The sequence below is a fragment of the Nothobranchius furzeri genome, chromosome 2 (assembly GCF_043380555.1).
Source record: "Nothobranchius furzeri strain GRZ-AD chromosome 2, NfurGRZ-RIMD1, whole genome shotgun sequence".
NCBI classification, from domain to species: domain Eukaryota; kingdom Metazoa; phylum Chordata; class Actinopteri; order Cyprinodontiformes; family Nothobranchiidae; genus Nothobranchius; species Nothobranchius furzeri.
The window spans coordinates 94616053-94639573 of record NC_091742.1 but is presented as its reverse complement, the minus strand read 5'-3'; the positions used below and the strand labels follow the sequence as shown (position 1 = coordinate 94639573).

The window sequence follows — 23521 nt, the reverse complement described above, 5'->3', positions numbered from 1 at the left end:
GGACGGCTGGTCCCGTCCTGTTTGGGCGATTGAAACACAGCCCACAGCCTCCACCGCTCGGCAGAGACCGGCAGAGACCAATATAGATGTATATATATATATATATGATTTATTTTTGTTACAAAACACACAATTAACTTAGAATGTGTGATTATTGATAATTTTATTTATTTATTTATTTATTTTTTAAATTAAAAACACTGGGGAAAAGTGGGAGGGCGGCGCCCTATCGCCCTCTACTGGCCAGCCGCCACTGTGTGTTAGCCTAGTGAACTAGACCAAATTCTTGCTTTGCAAAGAATGGTCTAGGCATGCTCCACTGGAACCTCTGCAGCTCCTACCAGGACTCTGGCTAGCCAATCACAGCTCTCTAGAGGGGTTTCAAACACATAAAGAGCTGTGATTGGCCCATAATGGTGGACCAATCATAGTGCTCTATCTGCTTAGTGAACAAATCACAGAGATTTATCCGCTTTGTGGGCCAATCAGGGCACTCTATATGCCTGGTGGGTGGGATGATGCAACAGAGTGAAACAAGAGTATGTCACATTCATTGTCCAGTGGAATGCGGAGATCATTTGAAAGACAACGGTAGAACCCGCCCCACAACCGAGAGCCGTCAATGGAGCATGGCCAGACTAAATAATACATTTATTTAGTCTGGCTTGCCAGGCTATATTTGTGTCTCAAATATGGGAACTTGAAATCACAGAGAAAATTTCTATCTTTCACAGATACAAAACAACAGCTGCACTTGATCAAAATCTTTGGTAAAAGTAGAAAAATTGCATTAGTTGAGTCACACATGAAAAATTGCTACAGTTACACTTTTGCCCCAGTTGATCAACAATATATGGTGCAAATAGATTTGTGTTTCGTCACTGTGAGCTTGAAATCAATGAGACAAAGCTAGAAAAATCCTGTTTCACTGATACAAAACGACTCCTTCACCTATTCAAAATTTTTAGTACAAGTACACAAATTGTATTCGCTGAGTCACTTATCTTTTTGGTGAAGAGGGAGCGTTTGTGAGGAGAGCGATTGAACCGAAACAGCATTCGGGATTTTATTTAGAAATATGACGACCAGAAGTATGTTAGCGTTTTATGTTGAAACCTATCCCGGCCATTCGTTAATTCATCTAGAAAAATTACAACCATAAGCATGTTAAATGACAGCTACATATGAACTATAGAGAAATAATTAATGATTTTACGGAATATTTTATACTGAAACCTATCAATTACAAACGTAAGTACGGTTGCCGTTTTATTTTGTAATGTATCCCGTGCATTTCCCGTCCTGACAGTGGAGCCTCCACCGGAAGCAGCCTGACAGTGGAGGTCTGCAGCCAGGTGCTTTTGGAGAGAGGAACAAAAAACATTACAACAAATATTTTGTCTAAAAAAACCACCAGCGGAAGTTGTATGAGAGCCAGGTGTGTTTTATTCTGTTCCAGCAGGTGGCGGTAGTGCACCTTTACGCTGGTCATTGACCACCAGAAGAAGCAGAAACCGGAAGCTGCTAGCAGAGCTAGCTTGTTGTTCTGGCGTGTGAGGAGAATATTTGAGGCTCTGCAGTAAAAATGTCTTCACTTCAGTCTCTGGGAGAGTTGATCAGCTAAAGCGACTAACTGCTGCTGCTGCAGAAATCTTCTCACCAGGCTGTGGAAACTTTCTTCTCCTCCTCAACAACTTGGTGGAGTTCTTTCCAGAACCAGAGAAGATATTCTGCGGTCTTCGTGACAATCGGAGCTCCAGAATCAGGTTGTGGGTGAGAAAAGCTTTTCTCTAGACTTCCTGCCCTCTGGATCTGCTGCTGTTCCTTTGGCCAGAACCAAAGCGTTGGATCTTTAATCTCCTGCGTTGTTCTGAAGCAGCATCTTAATCAGCTCTCCTGCTTTGTTTCTATTGCAGCTGTTAGCTAAACACGGCTAAAGAAAACCTGCTACCACTTCAGGATCATCCATCAGCTGGGACTGATTCATCGTGTGTTCTTCACCACCTGGACCTGGACAGCATGGACACAGGTACTGGTGGATGAATGAATATATTGTCAGTCTATTGTAACCCTGGCGTCAGATGAAGTTACCACTTATTCAAAAAATAATAATAAATAGGCCAGACTCTAGGTCCAACAGGATTACCTTACAAATTACCAGTGAGTGGGAAATGGAATAGCTGGATCCAAAGAATGAGCAAAAGAACACAGTTGCACCAGATTTGTAATTTTATATAGATATATGAAAATAGAACTAACAATACAGCAGCTGCAATAGACATATAATTAAACAATTAGGCCTTTCCCCCTATATCAGTAAACCTAGTCAGGTTGAGCTCAAAGTCAGTCTTCTATTTGGTCGTAGTCTAGTCAAAAAGAAAGTCTCCTCGGTCTTGTAAAACTCAGGTTCAGTGGTCTGAGTGGTTACCACTGGAATGTTGGCTCAGTATAGAAGAATGATGTTCTCCTGATCGGGATTCAGTTCAGTTCGGGCACAGGCTCGCCATCTCCATCCGGAGAGAATCCAGGACTCCAATCCACTTCATTGGTATTTAATTTTTCTTGGCGTGTGGAAAAACATCTCCTTCTGCCCCCTTTATTTAGGTCCAAGATCATTACTGGGCTGGCCCTATTAAACACGTTCTACACCCCTGCTTAGTAGACTTAATGAAGTATTTTTAAGCCAGTATAAAAATGACTGAAACACAAATTTATATATTTGACATTATTGACCAATATCTTTGATTCAATTTATTGTTAATGTGGCAATACGGGAGTGGTCTATGACCTGTTGACGCCAAGGATGGCAATTGTATCTGCTCGAGTGTAATTTAGTTAACAACGCCACCTTGGGACTTTCACCCAAGGAATTAAAGCATGTAGATTCATTCCACTTGACAGTAGACGTGGTTTCAGAAGTTACAATGAATTTATTTTATTTTATAGAAGAAACAGTTTAAAAGACATTTTAAAAACTGGCCATGTAAAATATAAAAATGCTAAAATTATTGACAACAAGGACAGAACCAAATGAATTTAAACCAAACAAAAATATGTTGACAAGCAGGACTGAGGCTAGTGATGGAGGCAGGTGACTCGGGGCAGAGAAGCCCCAACCAGCAAAAATAAAAAATAAATATCAAGAATTCACCCCCGGCAGTGAGCGTTCATACCAACGTGAGAACCCAGCACCACCACACTCTCACACGGGACCACCACCTCCGAGGCCACACCCCACACCTCCTGCCTCAGCCTGCACAAAGAAAACAATATTAAAAGAGAACTGTATAAAATCTGTACGACGTTGATCAGCTGTTCCTCCTCCTGGACTCCAGCCAGGAGCCAGGGGAACTTCCTTCAACCAGCTGATTTAAAATGTGGTAAAGAGAAACAAGACGAAACAGCGGCGCCTCCGGCCGGACCACGGAAGTATCTAAAAGGACATGGAAGAGGCAGAAAATTACCCAACAAACAAATGGCCAAGTGTGGGGACGGAGCAGCACACACCTACCGGTCCTCCCGCTAGTAACGCCTGAACAGAAGGGACCTCTGCCCAGAAGCAACGAGGATTCAGTAGGCAAGCGATGACATCACACCCAACACTGACCCAAATGCCCAAGCTGCAAAGCGCACAACACAGACTGAGACACAGTAGCCCTAGCGCTAAACAGAGTAGCCATCCAGGTACATACCACGGTTGAAGCAGAGCCGATCGCACCATAAACGCAGCCTGAGGACACGGGCTGGCAGCACCAAAGCGCAGCGGCATAATGGCACCAGCTGTTTCCAGAACCTCCTTCCTTACCGGAAGAGCTCCCCTTTTATAGCAGCAGCGCCCTCCTATGTACGGAGGGCGTACTGCTCTAAACCAATAAAATTGGAGCATGCGTTTCATAATGCTACATTAAGAACATCAAGATGCATTACAGTGAACATTATAATAAAGTACATGTTTCTAGTGCAGAGAGGAGACAACCCATAGAAGCACTGATTTGATCTCATTTCAGAGAAAAATAGAACAGGTCAGATGCATCTAATAAATAAAATTACTAACATAAACTCAGGAATCTGTTTCTTTGCTTCATTGTTCTGGTGCTGAAAACATCACTAATGCGGATCAAAGGAGATACACAGATGAATGCACCTCTTATTTATTATTTGGGAATTAGTGGGTGTGGTTTACATTAGGGATGCTCCGATCAGGTTTTAATCTGCCGATCACCGATGCCGATCAGCCGATTACCGATACCAGTTACATAGATTGGCTGTAAATTGTTCATTTAGCTATGGTGAGTTCTAATGCATGTGTTACATATTAATTCAGAAAAAACATGGTTTTACTTCACTTCAAATTATGTAATATCAGTAACAATTTATAAGAAATTGAAAACTTTAAGGCTCTCTTTGGGCTACAAATAGTGCAAAAAAGTCAGTATCTCACATCACCGCCTAAATCAAATTAAGTAACCAAGGATACATTCAGATACATCCAGTGAGCTGTTAAGCTCAGCACTGACACAGGACTGACATCTGAGCTCCAAATGTCACTTGTGAAACTCACAGAGGATGAGACGCTTTCTTTAAGGAGTCCCTCGATGAAAGAATACACTGTCTGGTGGAGCTCTGGAAAGGCTACGTTGGCGAAATATTTACGTCCCGGTAGCATGTAGCGAGGTTCCAAGTGGGTTAGTAGTCGGCGGAATCCGGCATCTTCCACAACTGAAAAAGGCTGGTCGTCTAGTCCAATAAACTCGATGATTTTACGGGTAATTTGCTTAGCCTTTTGACTGTCACGCTCATATGGGCGAGTGTTTCCAAGCGTCGGCTGCGTTAGCTGCCGTCTGACTGTGGCTGCATTAGCAGGCTTCTTTTCCTTGTCTGCGGTGAGCCTCAAAAACTCACCATGCTCCGCCAAGTGTTTAGTCTTTAAATGTCGGATCAAATTCGTTGTGTTGAATTTTTTTGAAGTGCTTCCTCCGCGGGGTATGTTTTCGTTGCAAGTGTTGCAAGACGCAAACTTAATATCACTCTCGCACACCGTTAAGAAGTTCCACACGGCAGACATGTTTGTCTTTGCGGGTCTGCCGCCACGCGCATGCGCACTAAGCGGGGAGAAGCGGAAGGGTGAACTACCGGCCGGGAAGAGTAAGCGCCAGTGCCAGATCGGAAATGAAAGGCAGTGATCGGCGATCACAGATCACACACTTTAGCAGGAAAATCGGCCGATAATTATCTGTGGCCGATCAATCGGAGCACCCCTAGTTTACATTAATACATTATTTTAAATCTGAAATTGATATGGATTGATCAGAAGTTGCTGTGTGTGTTGTTTATTTGAAAACTATTTACAGAGCAGCCTCAGAATTGAGATTAAATATTTTTGATCACAATAGTAAAGGAACTATTACAGAACCAGTTTTTCAATAAAATCAGAACATCAGAGAAATCTCAACACCCATACTTTTAAACACTGTGTGTGTGAACGGGTTATTCCAAATGTTTCAGAAACAAGAATACTGACCTTTAAACCAATCAAAACCCGAATAGTGGCTGTGTGTAAACAATGTGAGCCCCCCACACACACACACACACAAAATAATTTTCAGTCAGATGAGAATTTTTTGCTTCAATCCCTGATCAAGAGTTAAACTACGAGCAAACTACTGAATTGGCTGACTGATTGGAGGTGGTTCATAGATGTCGCAACCATTATGTCAGAAGGGAATGCCCCTCCCACTTTTTAAAAGCATGCATTTGGGCCACACACACACACACACACACACATTTAGTTCACCTTTTGCTCTTTCGATTGTTCTCAAAGAATTCCACTTGATTCATTAGCAATGACTCCGTCTGCTGAAGTCCGTTCCACGTTTTCCTGGTTGCTCTGCTGCACGCATGCTGGACGTGACCGACATGGTTGTCAACAAAGTTAGAAAATAAAAGACCGAACGAACCAAAGTGAAACTACAGGCTTGTCGAAGCTGGAGGAGGAGTCAGTGCCATTACTATCCCATAATAAGCAGTGTCCATGTCTGATCCCTCCACAGACATGGGGACATGAGGACATTTCTCACAAAGAAGCATAAATAAGTAAAACTGTCCAGAATGAATGCTGACAGATGCTTCTGGTTAGAACTCGGTTTGCCCGCGGGTGATCTGGGTGAGGCCACAGAACCTGCAAAGACTCTCAAAAGGTCTGGCAAACGACCGGTTCGGCTGGCTCCGGTGAAGTGGAGACGGTCATACTGGGAAGTTTCGGTAATGGAAACACACCAGTTAGTGCCTGGCTGGTTTATAAAAGACACCCGTTCCTCCTTTTGGTGTGAGGATGCCAGCTGGTCCTGTTCCACTGCAGATAGCTCATCAGTACTTAATACAAGTTGTTTATTGTGTATCTACGTTGGTGTTAGTTTGGGATGTTCTGATCATACCAGCAACACCTGTGTGAACCCTGTGTGCAGCACTTGGGGTTCTTCCCCTTTTCCTTCATGCTGTGCAGGACAGCAGCAACAATGTAAAACAACATGTCCGCCTAACTTTAACTCCGTCTGCGAGAGTGATGTAAGCTTTGAGTCCTGCAATGAAAAGCTTCAGCTCCTGGGGAAGCTGATTACAGCTGGTTTAATACGACGTAAAGAACAAAGTCTGGGTGGAGTGAGGTGAGTTTCCAGGGATGGCTGCAGAGATAAACACCTCCCAGTCAGACGCAGCTACGCTCACCAACACCCGTCTGTATGAGCGTCAGAAGGCTCAGCTAATAACCGGACCATAAGGAAGTTCATGATGCTGGAAGAGCAGCCTTTCTCTGTGGTGGAAGAAGAACCAAGTTTATTCATACAGCACGTGTCCCAGACCGAGGTCACGAAAGGAATCACAATAAAACGCTGAAAAATAATACAATGAGTAGAAAACAACAGGCTCCGCCCACTGCTCAGTCACTAAGTAACCCACTACTACTACTAATAATAATAATAATATTAACAACACTAAATCTCCCAAAATGCTAATTAGTAAGATTCCTTTGCTTTGTAGTGCTCTAGCCTGCTGAGAGCTTAAAAGTGAAAGATAGTTACTGACAGCAGCTACATCTAAGTGTTTATTCATTTTCCTTTTGACTGAATAGTTGCTGATTTTATCTTGGAGACGTTTCTCCTCACATCAGCTTCAGATCTAAAGCTTGGGGTGTGAGTAGGAGGCTTAGAAGTTCTGGTCAGAAACAAACACGCTGATTGTGATGGAAGTTTTTATTGTTCCTAAAGTAGAAATCTGTTTTTATCTAAATGAAGTTCATGTTCTTGTTCCTTTTTCCCACATCATGTAGCCAGTATCACTCATGGTGTAAATATAAAGGTATGGTGGTCTGTAACATCATGTGTCTGTGTGTCCTACAGATGTTCCACAGCTGGTGCTGGTTAAAGAAGAAGCTCCTGAAGAACAGAGTGCTGGTGTGGACCAGCAGGACCCAGAACACCTCCACATAAAGGAGGAACAGGAGGAGCTCTGGACCAGTCTGGAGGGAGAGCATCTCTGTTTGAAGGAGGAGACTGAAGCTGTCGGGTTTCCTGTTACTGCTGTTTCTATAAAGAGTGAGGATGATGAAGAGAAACCTCTGGTCTCACAGCTTCATCAGCAGCAAATAGAAGACAGAGATGTTCCAACCAGCAGCTCAGCTGACCAGATGGCAGCAGAAACTGGTGGAGGAGCAGGAACTAGCAGGAACCCAGATCTGAACCCTCATGAACAAACATCTGATTCTTCAGAGACTGAAGTTAGTGGAGATGATGAAGATGATGATGATGATGATGATGATGATGATGATGATGGTGTGAATCTGGACTCTGAGCTGTCAGACTCTGGGTCTGAAACTGGAGATGAAGATGATGACTGGAATGAGAGCAGGTCTTCTGAGTCAGATGGTAAGTCTGTCAACAAGTTCTTCACAAGTGGTCTCTCCAGAGACACGTGAGGGAGACAAGTCATCCAGCAATAAGGTCTTCAGGCTGTTTGGTTCATAAGAAATGTGTTAGAGTGAAGCAACATGTAGACTCGTGCAGGAAAGTCCAGAAGAAACCTAAATCATTTAGTCATGATGAGTGTGGAGAAAGGTTTACTACAAATGTAAATAAACAAATCACATGAGAGTCCACACATAGCAGCTGCTGTTCCAGAGTATGGGCCAGCCTCATCCCACCCATACTCTGCTTCTGGCCGCTAACAAGATGGCGCCTGTGTTTGGAATAGCCACAGGTCCGTTTCCACATTCCCGCCTGGCCACGGGGCAGCGCTGTGTCTCCGTCCATGTTTCCTCGGGTCTGTTTATCCTGGTTCTTCAGTGGTTTCCCTTCCTGTTCCCTCCATGAGTGGACTTTACACACCGTGGATCTGACCTGCTAACTCCAGCTGTTTCTGCTTCTGGCAGGATCCTGATGTAGGTACCCAGGAGTCCAGATGCTGCAGGATGAAGTGTAGAGCCATGCTGATGGTGTAACGTGATGGAAGTGGTTACTTTTACTGAATGATCAATAAGATGTGATATTCCATCTAATTATAAATGATCAATCTTATTGGTCTTTGAATATTTGATTTAATACGACCTTAGGAACACACACTTCATATTAATTCAGACAGAGTCAAGAATATAGTTTATAAAAATTAGTTTAATTCTATATTTCTAAACTAATGATTACATGACTGTTAGGGATTTTATCAATAACCCAATACCTGCAGCTGGAGAGAGAGGAGAGACAACAAGCAGACAAGTCACCAAACTGCAATCAGGGGCAGAAGCTCAAGGCAACGGCCCCGAGTTTCTGCTCTCAGAGTTCATTTATAACAAAGATAAGACTGTGTGTGTGTGTGTGTGTGTGTGTGTGTGTGTGTGTGTGTGTGTGCTTTCAGACATAGAATAATACATTCAGTTAATAATAAACATAACATTTCCATAACATAATCCTCCTGTTTATCCGAATAGGATAACCAAACGAAAAGAAAACAAGAACAAATAAAGTAATCAAAACCTCTCGGTTCAAGTGAAGATCTGCGTTTTCTCCGTTTTGGGTGTCTGCGTGTGGACGGACAAAACCGGAGTTTTAAGGTCCGCAACGTCACTTTCCGCGACAAAAAAATGCTGACATCACACGTGTGACCTGTGTTTACACTAGCCGACAGCATGGATGCCCTCAGAGCTGCGCTCGCTTTATCAATTGTCCAAGCGCTTTTTGCTTGTTCGTTTTTGCAAGCGGAATTACTGCTCCTTGCGGAAGACCACAGACGAAGGACGAGGTTAAGAACGGGGGAAGTACTGCAGGTCTGGCATGTCCTTAACAGCATATTTATCCGGGTACATGTGGACAGACTTTGTTTTTAAAATGCGGTGGTGTGGATGCAAGTTTTTGGAGGGGCGGATATTCGTTTAAAAAAAAACCCCGGCTACGTGTGGACTAGGCCTCAGTCTGGCTTTTCAACTGTTTGTGCAGACCTCTTAATCAGCTGATGTGCACCAGCTGCCCTGTGGGGAGCAGCAGCAGGCCAAAGGGTTCCAGATAATGGCTCCCTCTGGTGGGGGAGTTTAGCTGGATCATGGGGTTCACCTCACAGGATGAACAGAGGGAGATAAACTCATCAGCCCAAATACAGGGGGCTGTAACATGAGTGTGAAATAGTCTCATAAAATGTTTAAAAATATATGATGATCCCTGATCATTTTTGTCAGGCATATTTTTTCGTTTCTCTGAGCAGAGACTGTCTAAATGTCATGGTAGAAAATAGTTTGCATTTTGCAAAAAAGCATGTTGATGAGTTTATTTTAATTATTCCAACAAGAAGTATGTAAATGCCAGAGCAGGTCACTACTAACCCCACAGACGGGAGGGGGGCATTTAGGGCTGCAACAACGAATCGATAAATTCGATGAAAATCGATTACTAAAAGCGTTGGCAACGAATTGCGTCATCGATTCGTTGTGTTGCGCAACTCTTCCAAAAGCCCCCTCCCCTCCCGCCCGCCGTTGCGCGCAGACCGGTGGAGAGCCGGCAGGTGTTTGTAAGAGGAACATGGCAGAAGCAGCGAGACTCCAAAAAAGTAAAAACTTCTAAAGTTTGCGAGCATTTTCAGTTAAATCAGGCGAAGACATTCAACGTTTGTAGGTCAGACAGCATGGCGCGGGGATACTACGGTGATGATGCAGCGTCTTAAACGCAAGCATGTCAGAATCATCAGCGAGGAGGGAGAGAGCTCTGTGTCCGGGTAAGTTAAAAACTTTTCAAAAGTGATTCACCCAAGCCCCGGATTATTACACAGGCTAGACATGCCCTAAGCTCGTATAAAAAAGTCCATAAAATTGTAAGCGCGACGCTATTAGATAGGCGGGGGGGGGGGGACTCGCGCCGCTGCGAACCGGTTCCGCCGTCACATTCCCGCAGAAACTGGTTGATCACACCGGGGCCAGACTACTAGCATGTGGCTTTACAACCACAATGTCCTCGGAAGCAAAAACGCTTTTAAAAGGGAGGGAGGAGTCCTAACTGTTGCTGCAGGCGTGTTGTGTGAGAGTGCAGTTATATACTGGTTAATATATTTTTGGGTTCAGTTGCTTTCATGTGGCCTAATGTGAGTCTATTTGGGATCATTGGAATGATCAGCAGGATTTCTTGATGTGACTTTATGGCAGTTGCCCAGGGCATCATCACAAGGAGGGTGGCATTCATTTACTTTTGTTTTAGTTGGTATTTTTCAGTCATTTTTGGAAATACGGTAGTGATTAATTTTAATTAATTCACAGCCTATGTTTAATTACATTTAAAAATTAGTTGTTTGACATCCCCAGTTATAATAAATGTCTACGGATGAGATCAAACAAAACAGATGAGAATTGCCCTTAAAGAGCAAGTCAAATAAACTTTTTTTTGCTGATAAACTAAATAAACGAGTGTCTAATCGTGCTGCAGACACGTGTCGTCAATAATTTGGCACTTCAGTGCATCTTAGTTCAAATTTAAATATTCTGCCTAAAACTGGCAGTGTTGTGCCGTTGTCAGGTAAAAACTCTGCACTGTATTTGAATTTAAATCTGCCACCGCTATTGGCTAAGAAGTATGCTATGATGTAAACTGGTACATTATGATGTCACAATGCTGTCGTGAGCCTGAGTGTGTGTGTATTTGTTAGCGGCTCCGCCCTCTCGGTCTGCCAGGCAACAGCATGTGTTGCATTTTTCAAACATAAAGCAGGAGTGGAGTTAGACTCTGGTAGGGGTTGACTTGCTCTTTAAGCTGTTTAACTTGGACCAAGCATTTTAGGTCACAGATAGGTGTAGCTTAGGGTCTCTGTCTATACACCTTATAAGACAATTTAGGTGATGGCATGTTGTTTTTCTGCTATTGAACTGTTTTCTAATAATGTTGTGTTTAATAAAGTGAAGGAAGGAGAAAAATAACGTTTCCCTAGCAGTTTTTAAAAATGTCCCTATGTAATCCGATTAATCGATTAATCGTGTCGAGACCCCATCCGATTAATCGATTATCCAAATAATCGTTTGTTGCAGCCCTAGGGGCATTGTAGTTGTCACCTTTTTCCACACCCCGAGTTTGCAGGGATGTTACCATTAGCGTAATTAGCAGTCTTACTGCATTTATGCTTATCCTTAGCCAGCAGTTTCAGGTAGGATTTAATGTCGCCCGCTGTGGCCCCAGGTAAACATTTGACTATGGTTGCTGGAGTCTCTGCCACGTTTCTGACTATGGAGCTGCCAATTACCAGAGTTGGGTTGTCAATGGGGGCATCACTGAGTGACCCCAGCAGGGTCTAAAAAAGTCCGGGCCCAATCAGTTTTTATCTGTCAATGTTTTAAGCTATTGTCAGACCAGTTAGATAAAAAAATTTAAGAAGTTTTTCAATCAGCTTTTAGAGCAAAGCATAGTACGGAAACTGCGCTTGTGAGAGTGTTCAATGATGTTTACCAATATACTGATGTGGGTGACAGTCGTTTTATTACTCTTAGATCTGACCGCTGCTTTTGATACTCTTGATCATGTTTAGAGCTGAAACAACTAATCGATTTAATCGATTATAATCGATTATTAAAATAGTTAACAACTTTTTTAGTCATCGATTAGTTGTTTAATAATCATATTTTACCGCATAAAGTCTATTTTTTACCACAATCTGACATCAGTTACAATCTGTTAAATTTGCCGCCAGTGTGTGGCAGTAATGAGCCACTGATCTACCAGTGGAGCCATAGAAGAAGAAATGAGCCAATAAGTGCCCTCGGTTTTCATGACGTAACACGTTACTGACGCTCATCTTGCTGTGAGAGATGGCGGAACAAGAAGAAATACGGAAGAAAAATAGAAGCGACAAAATGAGAAACCCCGGACAAAAACCTCACGAGTATGGGAGCACTTCACTCTAGATGCTTTTAAAAGACGGGTGACCTGCAAAATATGCAAAAACCATCTAGCATGGCACGGAAGCACGACGTCCCTAAGTGAAGATTTGAGACGAAAACATGTGGGGGGCTGATGCAGCAGAGGAAAGTCCGGTGAATCCGGTAACAGAAAATAAACAAGCTAACGCAGATCAAATTTGGGAGCTGAGTTCATTATAGTGGATGTTAAACATGTTTTTTTGCCGCGTCAGTCTACCGTGTTCTACTTCTGATTGACTAGATGCAATCGTGACTCTCCTCCGTGTTGGGAATAATGCGCTTGGCAAATTTAGTACGTCTGTTTATAAGAATGTTCTCGTTAAGAGAAAAACGACACAAAACCATAACTATGTTCCTCATTCAAAAAAGGACAACTCCGCGGAGAAAACTATACAGACAAGCTGTGTCCAGGCGAATATAACGCGGCATAGTTGTACGCTTTCAATTTTTAAATACAGGAGAAATTCAGAAAGTCCTTTTTTTACTATTCAAAGGCTGTTTTACTATCTAATGCTGTAAAACGCCTCACAACGCATTTTTATCAAAATAAATGATCACTGTATATTGTTAATTAATTCAAATAATGTAATATTGATTTAGTGTTGTAGTGTGTGTGCTGCTTTATTTTATATGTGTACTTATTTCAGTTTATTTGTGTTTCTTATGCAGAAAAAAACAAGCAACGATGGACAACTACATGGGGAACAAGACACTCACCCCCCAGCAATGCAAACCACTTACAAACTCTATTCTAGATTCTGCATTATTTTTTATGGAATTTGCCTCTTATATTTTGATGCCAAAAAATTATTCTGGACTGATATTTTGCACTGTTTAGCTCATTTTACACCGCTGACTGTGTTCATGTGCAATAAAATAGATTGCAGTCAACTGCACAATTCTCTTATGTTTCTCTTTTTCTTAACTGAAATGTATTCATCACTTTTATAGGTTAAATAGCTAAACAATAACAAACCGATTAATCGAAAAAAATAATCGACAGATTAATCGATTATGAAAATAATCGTTAGTTGCAGCCCTAATCATGTTATACTTCTCAAACGACTGGAGAATTTTTTTGGTCTCTGGTTCAGCGCTCTTCTGGATGAGTTCCTACCTGTCTGACAGGTATATGACTGTTAAGATTGGTAGCTTCAGCTCAAGTGATGCTCCCCTGAAATATGGGGTCCCACAGGGCTCTGTACTTAGTCCTCTACTTTTCAATTTATATTTGCTCCCTCTTGGGGCCATCTTTTGGAAATATGAGCTTGACTTCCATCTTTATGCTGATGACTGTCAGGTCTATGCTTCTGCTAAAGCTAAGGATTTAGCTCTGAGTTGTCTTCGTGAGGTTAATAATTGTGGATGCGTTGTAATTTTCTCCAGATTAATTAGTCTAAGACGGAGTTGATTATGTTTGCACCAAGTGGTGCTCCTGTAGTTACTCAGTCTCATATGATGCAACGGATGTTGTGTCTAATTTGGGTCTTAAGATTGATTCTCAGCTTAAATTTGATGTTCAAGTCAATAATGTGGTTCAAGTATATTTTTTTCACCTAAAGAATCTTTATGTCCTTTTTGATGAGGAATCGTTTTGAGAAGCGTATTCATGCATTTAATGCATTTTGTTTAGACTACAGCAATAGTCTTTACTTGAGTGTTGATTAGGGCTGCACAATATATCGAAAAATTATCGTCATCAGGATAACAGGACGTGCAATAGGCCCATCGCAAAGCATGTCAAAAAAGGCGATAAATGCTTGGTTCAACATTTCCATCCGTGTCATACATCAGCTTTTTGTAAACCAGCTCTTTTTTTTTACGCGGAAGTATTATTTGACCAATCAAATGTAGCCCTTCTGAGATGCGGCCAATCAGATGGGTCCGTTCACGTAATACGCCCGCCCCCTACATAGCCCTTTAGGATGGAAAGCAACACCCGAACTGAGTTAGCAGCGCCGTTCCCTTGTTCGTCATGCTGGCTCAGAGCAATGAACGCACTTTGTGCTGAAGTTTCTGGAATCAGCGCTGCTTTCAAATGTGAACGTGAGTCCGCTCGGTGTCGTTAATCATTTTTACCGGGCTGACTCCGACACGTGCCGGTGAACCAACCCACCTTCATATCGCTAGTGTTCCACCGGGTGGTGATGTTAGCCCCAGGCTCCGGTTAGCTTCCAGCTAAAAGGCTACAGCACTCTCCTCTAGAGGTGGGAAAAATTATCGATTCTAAGATGCATCGCGATTCAGCCATGCATGATTCCGCATCGATGCAGCAACGTGACATAATGAGATTCTCTCCCTATATCTATGTCGGGGGTCGGCAATCCATGGCTCTGGAGCCACATGCGGCTCTTCCATCCATCTGATGCAGCTCTCTGTGCTTGTAAAATAATGAATGGATATTTAAATAAAATGCTTTATATGTTACTGCATTAATTTTACATCTGTAAGTCAATTCTATGTAAAGATTATCTGCGTAAACCTGAACAGTTCCAACCCGGTCTTACTGTGAGACCGGGTTGACGCGTCACGCTTGTGCGTAATCATAGGCGCATTCTGAGCTGAAGAGGATGTCAGATTCTGGGATTCTCCTCAGACAGGCTCCAGGATGTGTCGCCACATTGGAGACAGGAACAAGCGCTATTCAGCCAAAGTTTCATAATCAGCCAACATTTTCTAAGTGACAAGTCTCGCTTCAGTCGGAGGAATCTTCCTGCATGCGCTCTGGTTCTGCAACACGCTCCAAGCCCCTCTCCACATCTTCAGCTCGCTGTGCACCGTACGCACTGACAGTGAGCTGCGCTGAGCAATGTCCAGCTCAGATGTTCAGATGGGAATCATTTCTTGAGTGATTTAGCTACATCTGCGATGTGCGTAACGAATAAAGTGTCAGTTCGTCTGCTTGCGTCGGGGTAATGATTTCTATTCTTTCTCCGTCAAAATAAACTGTCAAATACGGGACCTGTCCGGTCAACACAAGCCCTGCTTTTAACTGTTCTGTTTTCTTGTGAAAATTGTTGCAAAGAGATAAAATTTAACTTGATTAACACCAGAGCCAGATTAACACCGTTATCTCCGTCACTGTAAAGGAGGGAAAAACAAAATGATCGGATCCTTCCCCACCTACAAAGTTTAATTACAACAATCAAACGTGACAGAGCCTGGATTTGTATTCTGAACAGTCTAAACATGTTTTAAAAAGAAACGTATGACAAAAGTGGCACCTGCTCAGTAAAACCACCAACAGGGTGAAAAATATCAAAATATTGTAGACAGAGACGGGCTACAACTTCTGGATCCATTTTATATAAATTGTTTTATTGATTATCTTCTTATGAAAGATAACTTTGACGTACACGAGCGACCGGTACTGGCTGCTGTCACCTTTTGTGAGCAGCTCTCTGCTGTCTGAGGGTAGGCCCCGCCCACAACGCTACGGCTGCTGCGGCTCCCAGTGTTTTCTTTACTGTGGGAAACGGGTAATAATGGCTCTTTGATGGGAACAGGTTGCCGACCCCTGGTCTATGTCTATGCGAGGACAATAAAGTTTTGAGGTTTTACAATTACTTCTGGGGGCAGAGTTGCAATGACATGCGCACTGCGTTGTCCTATAGTGCCAATTTAAAACAGAAAAGGCGGACAGGGATACAGGGCCAACATTACCAGTAATCAAAGATGTACCCGTTACATTTAAATCGGATGTCTGGGCTAATTTCGGTTTTGGGATCCTGGATGTGAAAGAATCACTTAACACAGTATTTGTTTACTATTTTTAAGTTCAGTAATATTCTTAAAGCTGCTCTACTGAAAACATTATTTCTTATATTATTTAAGTAATTATAGGCAGCACACTTTAAACATTATTGCTCACTAGTGAATAGATGAATGTTCTGTTTTTCAGGGGTTTCGAAAGCAAAAAAGAAATTGAAAACTATTCTACTGCTTTTATTAAGTAATGAAAATTTTTGTGTGAAGAGTCGTGATGCATTTCAGACTCAAATCGAATCGTTAGGCAGATAATCGGAATTGGATCGAATCCTGAGGCAGGTAGAGATGCACACCACTACTCTCCTCACAGTCCCACCGTGCTAAAGAGGGCCTGGAAAAGTTCCCCCACACATCAAAGTGATTTTTCATTTATGAGCTTTTATAACCTTGTTAATCAGGATATTTGATTTGCTGCTGCATATAAACTGTCAGTCAGAAGCTCTGCTAGCCGGTTATCTTAAGAGGAGCTAGTTCGATTTGTTAGCTTGTTATCAGAATCATAGTTGCAGTTTCATCATCTGAGCTGCTTTTTAAGATCTAGGTAAACTCGTTCAATTTGGGGATAAAAACAAACGTTTTCACATATTTTCCATGTAGGTTTTTTTTTTGTCAGTTCCTCTTCTGAAAGATAGACAATTGTTTTTCTCTTTCCCTCAGAAAATCTTAATTTTCTCCTAGTTTGGCCCAACACCATTCACATTCCAATTGCAGCAACAGCCTTATATCATAACCACATAAGTGGAGAAAATGTTCCGTAGCAATGAGAGAATTTGCTGTTGCATTTAAGTGATGTTAACTATTATTTAACATTTAAACTTATTTTCTGATTTTTTTATTTATTCAAAAACCCTGGTAAGGGATGTTTTTCTGTATTTGGAGCATCAGAAAAAGTTTTATGGTGGAGGTGATGTTTTAAAGTCACTGAGAAACTGCATGCATGCAGTGTGTTGTTTTGCTGCTAATACAGTAGCAGGTGCAGCTGCTAATACAGTAGCAGGTGCAGCTGCATATTTTTGCAATGAAAATGTTATGTTGTAATGGGATTCATGCATTACTTTTTGTTTGCTTTGAACCCAGAGCAGACGTCACACGCCAGACGACAACACTGCATACTTTAGTATTTGTTCATTTATCGTGAGTAATATCGATATCGCAATATTAAGCACTGTTATCGAATATCGCAGGTTTTAAGAATATCGTGCCGCCCTAATGTTGATCATGGATGTATTGCTAGGCTGTAGCTAGTTCAAAATGCTGCAGCCCATCTTTAAGCTGGCACTGGTCGATTTGATCATATCATTCCAGTTGTTGCCTCTCTGCATTGGATCCCAGTTCAGGTCTGTGTTGAATTTAAGATTTTGGTTCTGGCCTACAAATGTTTAAATGGCCTTACTTCTAGCTCTTTATCTGGAATTCTAGTGCCATATGAGCCATCTTGTGGATTAAGGTCAGCTGACCCAGTGAGCAGAACTAACTGTCATCACAAGCTGCTGATCTAGAAGCATGATGCTCATTATTATTTTATGGGTTACAGACGAGTGTTGATGCTTCGCGCCGTGATTTCGTTGTAGGATACAAACTTTACAGCACTCTCACGGAGTAAAGATTTGGCAGATATGTTTGTTTACATTTTTGCTGCTGCGTGCCTACAGTGTTAGGGAACGGAAGGGAGAGGCCGACGCGATGCTGCTGTCAGAGTATCTCCAGGCTCCACAGTAGCAGCGACGGACGGCTGGTTTGACCGGCTCTGACAGGCGTTAATCAGAATTTGCAGATAGCGTTTTTTCCTTCTACCAATCGCATAGTGATGTCTGGACTTAAAACCAACTCATTAGATTCATAGTTATTTGTTAAAGTAATGCATTACCATAAAAAGTAATGTGTTTACCAACATTGGTTATGTATATTACTGATTGTAAAAACACCCCTAGGTCTTTTGTCTTCCCTTTTTACTGAATATTTTTCTTTTATATATTTCTGCTTGGTTCACTGCAGTTTCAAGGAAGAGAGAAGAGATGGATGAGAAACCTCTGCTCTTACATTTCCACAACCATCAAATGAAAGACGGAGGTGTCCCAACCAGCAGCTTGGCTGGGCAGACGACAGCAAAAGTTGGTGGAGGAGCAGAAACTATCAAGAACCTAGATCTGGATCCTAATGAAAAGACATCCGATTCTTCAGAGATTGAAGTTAGTGGAGAAGATGAAGATGATGTGAATCTAGACTCTGAGCCTTCAGACTCTGGGCCTGAAACTGGAAACGGAGACCATGGCTGTAATGAGAACACGTCTTCGGAGTCAGATATTAAGACCATCAACAAATCATTTAGCTGCCCGGTTTGTGGTATACGGTTCCTCCACAAGTGGTCTCTTCAGGAACATGTGAGAGTGACAAGTCATTCAGCAGTAAAGTCTTCAGAGTGTTTGGTTAATACAAAATGTGTGAAAGAGAAGCAACATGGAGGCTCTTGTAGAAAAGTCCAGAAAGAACCAAAATCATTTAGTTGTGATGACTGTGGGAAAAGATTTTGCCAAAAGTCCAGTTTATCCCGTCACATGAAAGTCCACACAGGAGAGAAGCCTTTTGCCTGTGAGCTCTGTGGATACAGATGTACCCAAAAGTCACATTTAAATGATCACATGAGAGTCCACACAGGAGAGAAGCCTTTTGCCTGTGAGCTCTGTGGATACAGATGTACCCATAAGTCACATTTAAATGATCACATGAGAGTCCACACAGGAGAGAAGCCTTTTGCCTGTGAGCTCTGTGAATACAGATGTACCCATAAGTCAAGTTTAAACGCACACATGAGAGTCCATACAGGAGAGAAGCCGTTTGCCTGTGAGCTCTGTGGATACAGATGTACCCAAAAGGCAAGTTTAAACACACACATGAGAGTCCACACCGGGCAGAAGCCTTTTGCCTGTGAGCTCTGTAGACAAAGATTTCGCCAAAAAAGTAATTTAAACACGCACATGAGAGTCCACACAGGAGGGAAGCCTTTTGCTTGTGAGGTCTGTGGACAAAGATTTAGTCATAAATATAGTTTAAACTATCACATGAAAGTCCACACAGGAGAGAAGCCTTTTGCCTGTGAGCTCTGCGAATACAGATGTACCCATAAGGCAAGTTTAAACACACATATGAGAGTCCACACCAGGCAGAAGCCTTCTGTAAGCTCTGTGGATACAGATGTACCCATAAAGTTGCTGTTTTTAAATCCAGCTTTCCTTGTAAACAGCTTACAACCACCATGTCATTTTCTTCCTTTGAACTGTGCTTATTTGAACTGTGCATCTCCCCCGCCTGCTCGTTGTGCTGATTTATTGCCCTCCAAAGACTGACTCTAACTTCCTTAATGATTTCTGTGATCTTGTGGCAGACTGCATCCTAAAATATGACTATGTCCTATTTTTTTGGTGATTTTAACATCCATATCTGCTGTCCTGACAATGTGCTTGCTAAAGGTTTTTTGAAGTTGCTAGAGTCATTCAATTTGACTCAATGGGTATCGTCCCCAACTCATGCCAAGGGTCACACCCTGGACCTGGTTCTCTCTTTTGGTCTCCCTGTCATGAACCTTGTGACTTTGCCTCCTGTGTTCTCTGACCACTCTCCTATACTCAGTGATGTTACGTTGCCATGTCCTGTCCCTGTGTGTGAAACTCCAGCTACTAGGTTCAGAGCCCTGGATGCAGAAACTATTTCAAAGTTTGTGGACTGTATGTCCGTAAGGTTAGAGACCTTTAACCCAGATCCATCTAACATTGATCACTATTCACAACACTTTGATGTACTGTGTAATCAGGTCCTGTACGTGGTTGCCTCTCTCAAGCTTTGCAAGTCTAGGCCTAGGAGGGAGCCTTGGCTCTCTGATGTCACACAGGCTTGTAGGTGGGCTTGTAGAGCCTCTGAGAGAAAGTGGAAAAAGGATGGCCTACAGATCTCGCGTGAGTTGTTCAAAACATCACTGGTTGCTTATCAGGATGCTGTGAGGGCTGCCCGAACGGCCTATTTTGCAGACATCATCAAAACTAACTCCAAGAATCCCAGGATTCTCTACAAAACACTTAATTATGTTCTGGTGTATCAAGAGCCTAGCTCCATGTCTCCTACAGCTGCTGGAAACTGAAGCTTTTCACAGATACTTTGTTCATAAAGTATCAGGCATTAGAGCAGCAATTTCTGGTAACTCTATTGACCCTGTTCCAGTTCCTCCATCACCGCCCACCCTGAGCTCCCTCAATACTGTTTCATACTCTGAGCTGAGTATGCTTTTTGCGAGGCAGAAGCCATCTGGCTCTCCCCTTGACGTTCTGCCGCCTCGTCTCTGGAAGGCTGCCTTTACGTGTCTTGGCCCATCACTTGGTCAGATTATCAATGGGAGCCTCAGCACAGGTGTTGTCCCAGCTGCTTTGAAAGCAGCAGTTATTCGACCAACCCTGAAGAAACCCGGTGCTGATGTCTCTGTGATCGCAAATTACAGGCCTATCTCTACCCTGCCTTTTACATCAAAACTGCTTGAGAAAGTCGTTTATCAGCAGCTGGTCTCACATTTAGCTGACTCTGATCTGTTCGAGATTTTTCAATCAGGGTTCAGGTCTGGCCATAGCACAGAGTCAGCTCTACTGAGGGTCCTAAATGACATCTATCTGTCACTTGATCGGGGTACATCTGTGGTGCTTCTGTTGTTAGACCTGACAGCAGCCTTCGACACAGTTGACCACGCGATTCTACTCGATCGCTTGGAACGATGGGTTGGGATCAAAGGGTCTGCTCTGGACTGGTTTAGATCGTATCTCCACAACAGGACATTCTGCGTTAAAGTGGGTGATGTTTTTTCATCTTGGGAGGGGCTCTGCTGGGGGTCCCGCAGGGATCGATCCTTGGTCCTCTTTTGTTTGCCATTTATCTGCTACCTCTGGGGTCAATCTTTCGTAAACATGGCCTATCATTCCATCTCTATGCTGACGATTGCCAGATTTACTCTCCATTGTGTCAGGAGAAAGGTCACTCTATCCAGTCCTTTGTGTCCTGTCTTAACGAGGTGAAGTCTTGGCTAATGGCCAGTGTTCTACATCTGAATGAGGAAAAGACAGAGCTCATTTTTTTTCACCCCAACAGCAGGAATGTGGATCGTTATGTTGATCTTGGCCCTCTTTCTCCCTACTTAAAACCAGTTGTTACAGTTTGGGGGTAAAACTTGATGCTGGACTTAAATTTGATGCTCACATCAATTCTGTGATCCGGTCCAGTTTCTTTCACCTGAGACGCCTTGCAAAAATCAAGCATATGCTGTCGAGACCCCACCTGGAGCGGGTACTGCATGCCTTTGTAATTTCTAGGCTTGACTACTGCAACTCTCTCTATGCAGGGTTGTGTCAGTCATCACTGCGTCGCCTACAGGTTGTGCAGAACAGCGCAGCCAGGTTCCTGACTGGGACCAGGAAACGGGACCTCATCAGTCTGGTTCTGGCCTCCCTGCACTGGCTTCCGGTTTGCTATCGCTCACAATTCAAAATCCTCGTCTTTGTTTATCATTTCTTCCAGGGTGGTGGTCCCCCCTATCTAGCCACACTCCTGAACAGACACTCCCCATCACGCGCTCTGCGCTCCTCTGACCAAGGCCTGCTCGCTGTCCCTCGTTCTAGGTGTCGTACTCGCGGGGACCGGGCTTTCTCAGTCCTAGCACCGTCACTCTGGAACCAGTTGCCACCCTCAGTTAGGCTGTCCCCATCTCTGCCAGCCTTTAAGAGTCGCCTAAAAACACACCTCCTCTGCTTGGCGTTTCCAGAACATGTTTGATTTTGGCCCTCTTTTATGTTGAATTTATTTCACAGTTTTCATTGGTTCACTCAATCCATTGTTTTACACATTTGTCCTGTACCAGAATGTTTCACCTATTTTGTAGTTTGTATTTTGTAATTTGAATTGCTTTTATGTTTGATTTATTCATTATATTTACCTTCAACTGAACCATGTTCAGCGCTTTGGGCTTCCTGACAGGGTTGCAGAAGGCGCTTTATAAATAAAGCTTTGATTGATTGATTGAAACTCATTTTGGCCGTTTGTATCCGCAATCTCGTTCTTTCGGTCATTACCCAAAGCTCATGACCATAGGTGAGGAGTGGGACGTAGATCGACCGGTAAATCGAGAGCTTGGTTTTCTGGCTCAGCTCCCTCTTCACCACGACAGATCGGCTCAGCGTCCGCATCACTGCAGACGCCGAACCAATCCGCCTGTCGATCTCCCGATCCCTCCTACCCTCACTCGTGAACAAGACCCCAAGATACTTAAACTCCTCCACTTGAGGTAGGACCTCTCTCCCGACCCGGAGTTGGCAAGCCACCCTTTTCCGGTCGAGAACCATGGTACCAGATTTGGAGGTGCTGATCCTCATCCCAGCCGCGAACCTACCCAGCAAGAGCTGAAGGTCAGAGCTGGATGAAGCTAGGAGGACCACATTATCCGCAAAAAGCAGAGACGGGATTCTCCTGCCACCATACTCGACACACTCCACACCACGGCTGCGCCTAGAAATTCTGTCCATAAAGGTAATGAACAGAACCAGTGACAAAGGGCAGCCCTGGCGGAGTCCATCCCTCACCGGGAACAGGTCCAACTTACTACCGGCTATGCGGACCAAACTCACGCTCCTCTGGTAAAGGGACTGAATGGCCCCTAGAAAGCCACCCACCCCATACTCCTGGAGCGTCCCCCACAGGGTGCCCCTGGGGACACGGTCATAAGCCTTCTCCAAATCCACAAAACACATGTGGATTGGTTGGGCAAACTCCCATGCCCCCTCCATCACCCTTGCAAGGGTATAGAGCTGGTCCACAGTTCCACGGCCAGAACGAAATGTCCCCCACTGCTCTCGGGATGCGGTCAAAGCTCTGCCGGAGGTGGGAGTTGAAAACCGTCTTGACAGGTTCTTCTGCCAGGCCTTCCCAGCAGACCCTCACTATGCATTTGGGTCTGCCAGGTCTACGTGGCATCTTCCCCTGCCATCTGATTCAACTCACCACCAGGTGGTGATCAGTTGACAGCTCCGCTCCTCTCTTCACTCGGGTGTCCAAAACATACGGCCGCAGGTCAGATGATATGACTACAAAGTCTATCATCGACCCGCGACCTAGGCTGCCCTTGTACCAAGTGTACCGATGGGCATCCTTATGTTCGAACATGGTGTTTGTTATGGCCAAACTGCGGCTTGCACACAAGTCCAATAATGAAACACCACTCGAGTTCAGATCAGGCGGGCCGTTCCTCCCAATCACACCCCTCCAGGTCATGCTGTCATTGCCCACTTGAGCATTGAA

At 43.5% G+C, this 23521-nt stretch overlaps 1 protein-coding gene across 1 annotated transcript; it reads left to right on the top strand.

Annotated features, from left to right (window-relative positions):
* The first annotated feature begins 274 nt into the window (after positions 1–274).
* On the top strand, positions 275–22252 carry LOC139066215 (zinc finger protein 613-like). Its single transcript, XM_070548396.1, has 4 exons — positions 275–1773; positions 1917–2029; positions 7395–7919; positions 18194–22252. Exons 2-4 carry the CDS (start codon positions 2020–2022, stop codon positions 19540–19542), a joined length of 1884 nt encoding a protein of 627 aa, XP_070404497.1. The 5' UTR covers positions 275–1773; positions 1917–2019; the 3' UTR covers positions 19543–22252.
* The last annotated feature ends 1269 nt before the right edge of the window (positions 22253–23521 follow it).

What these genes read in the sequence shown, in the direction of transcription:
- LOC139066215 (XM_070548396.1), top strand. An exon ending in CAGGTCTTCTGAGTCAGATG is followed by an intron (nt 7,920 to 18,193) that starts GTAAGTCTGTCA and finishes GGTTCACTGCAG; the next exon opens with TTTCAAGGAAGAGAGAAGAG.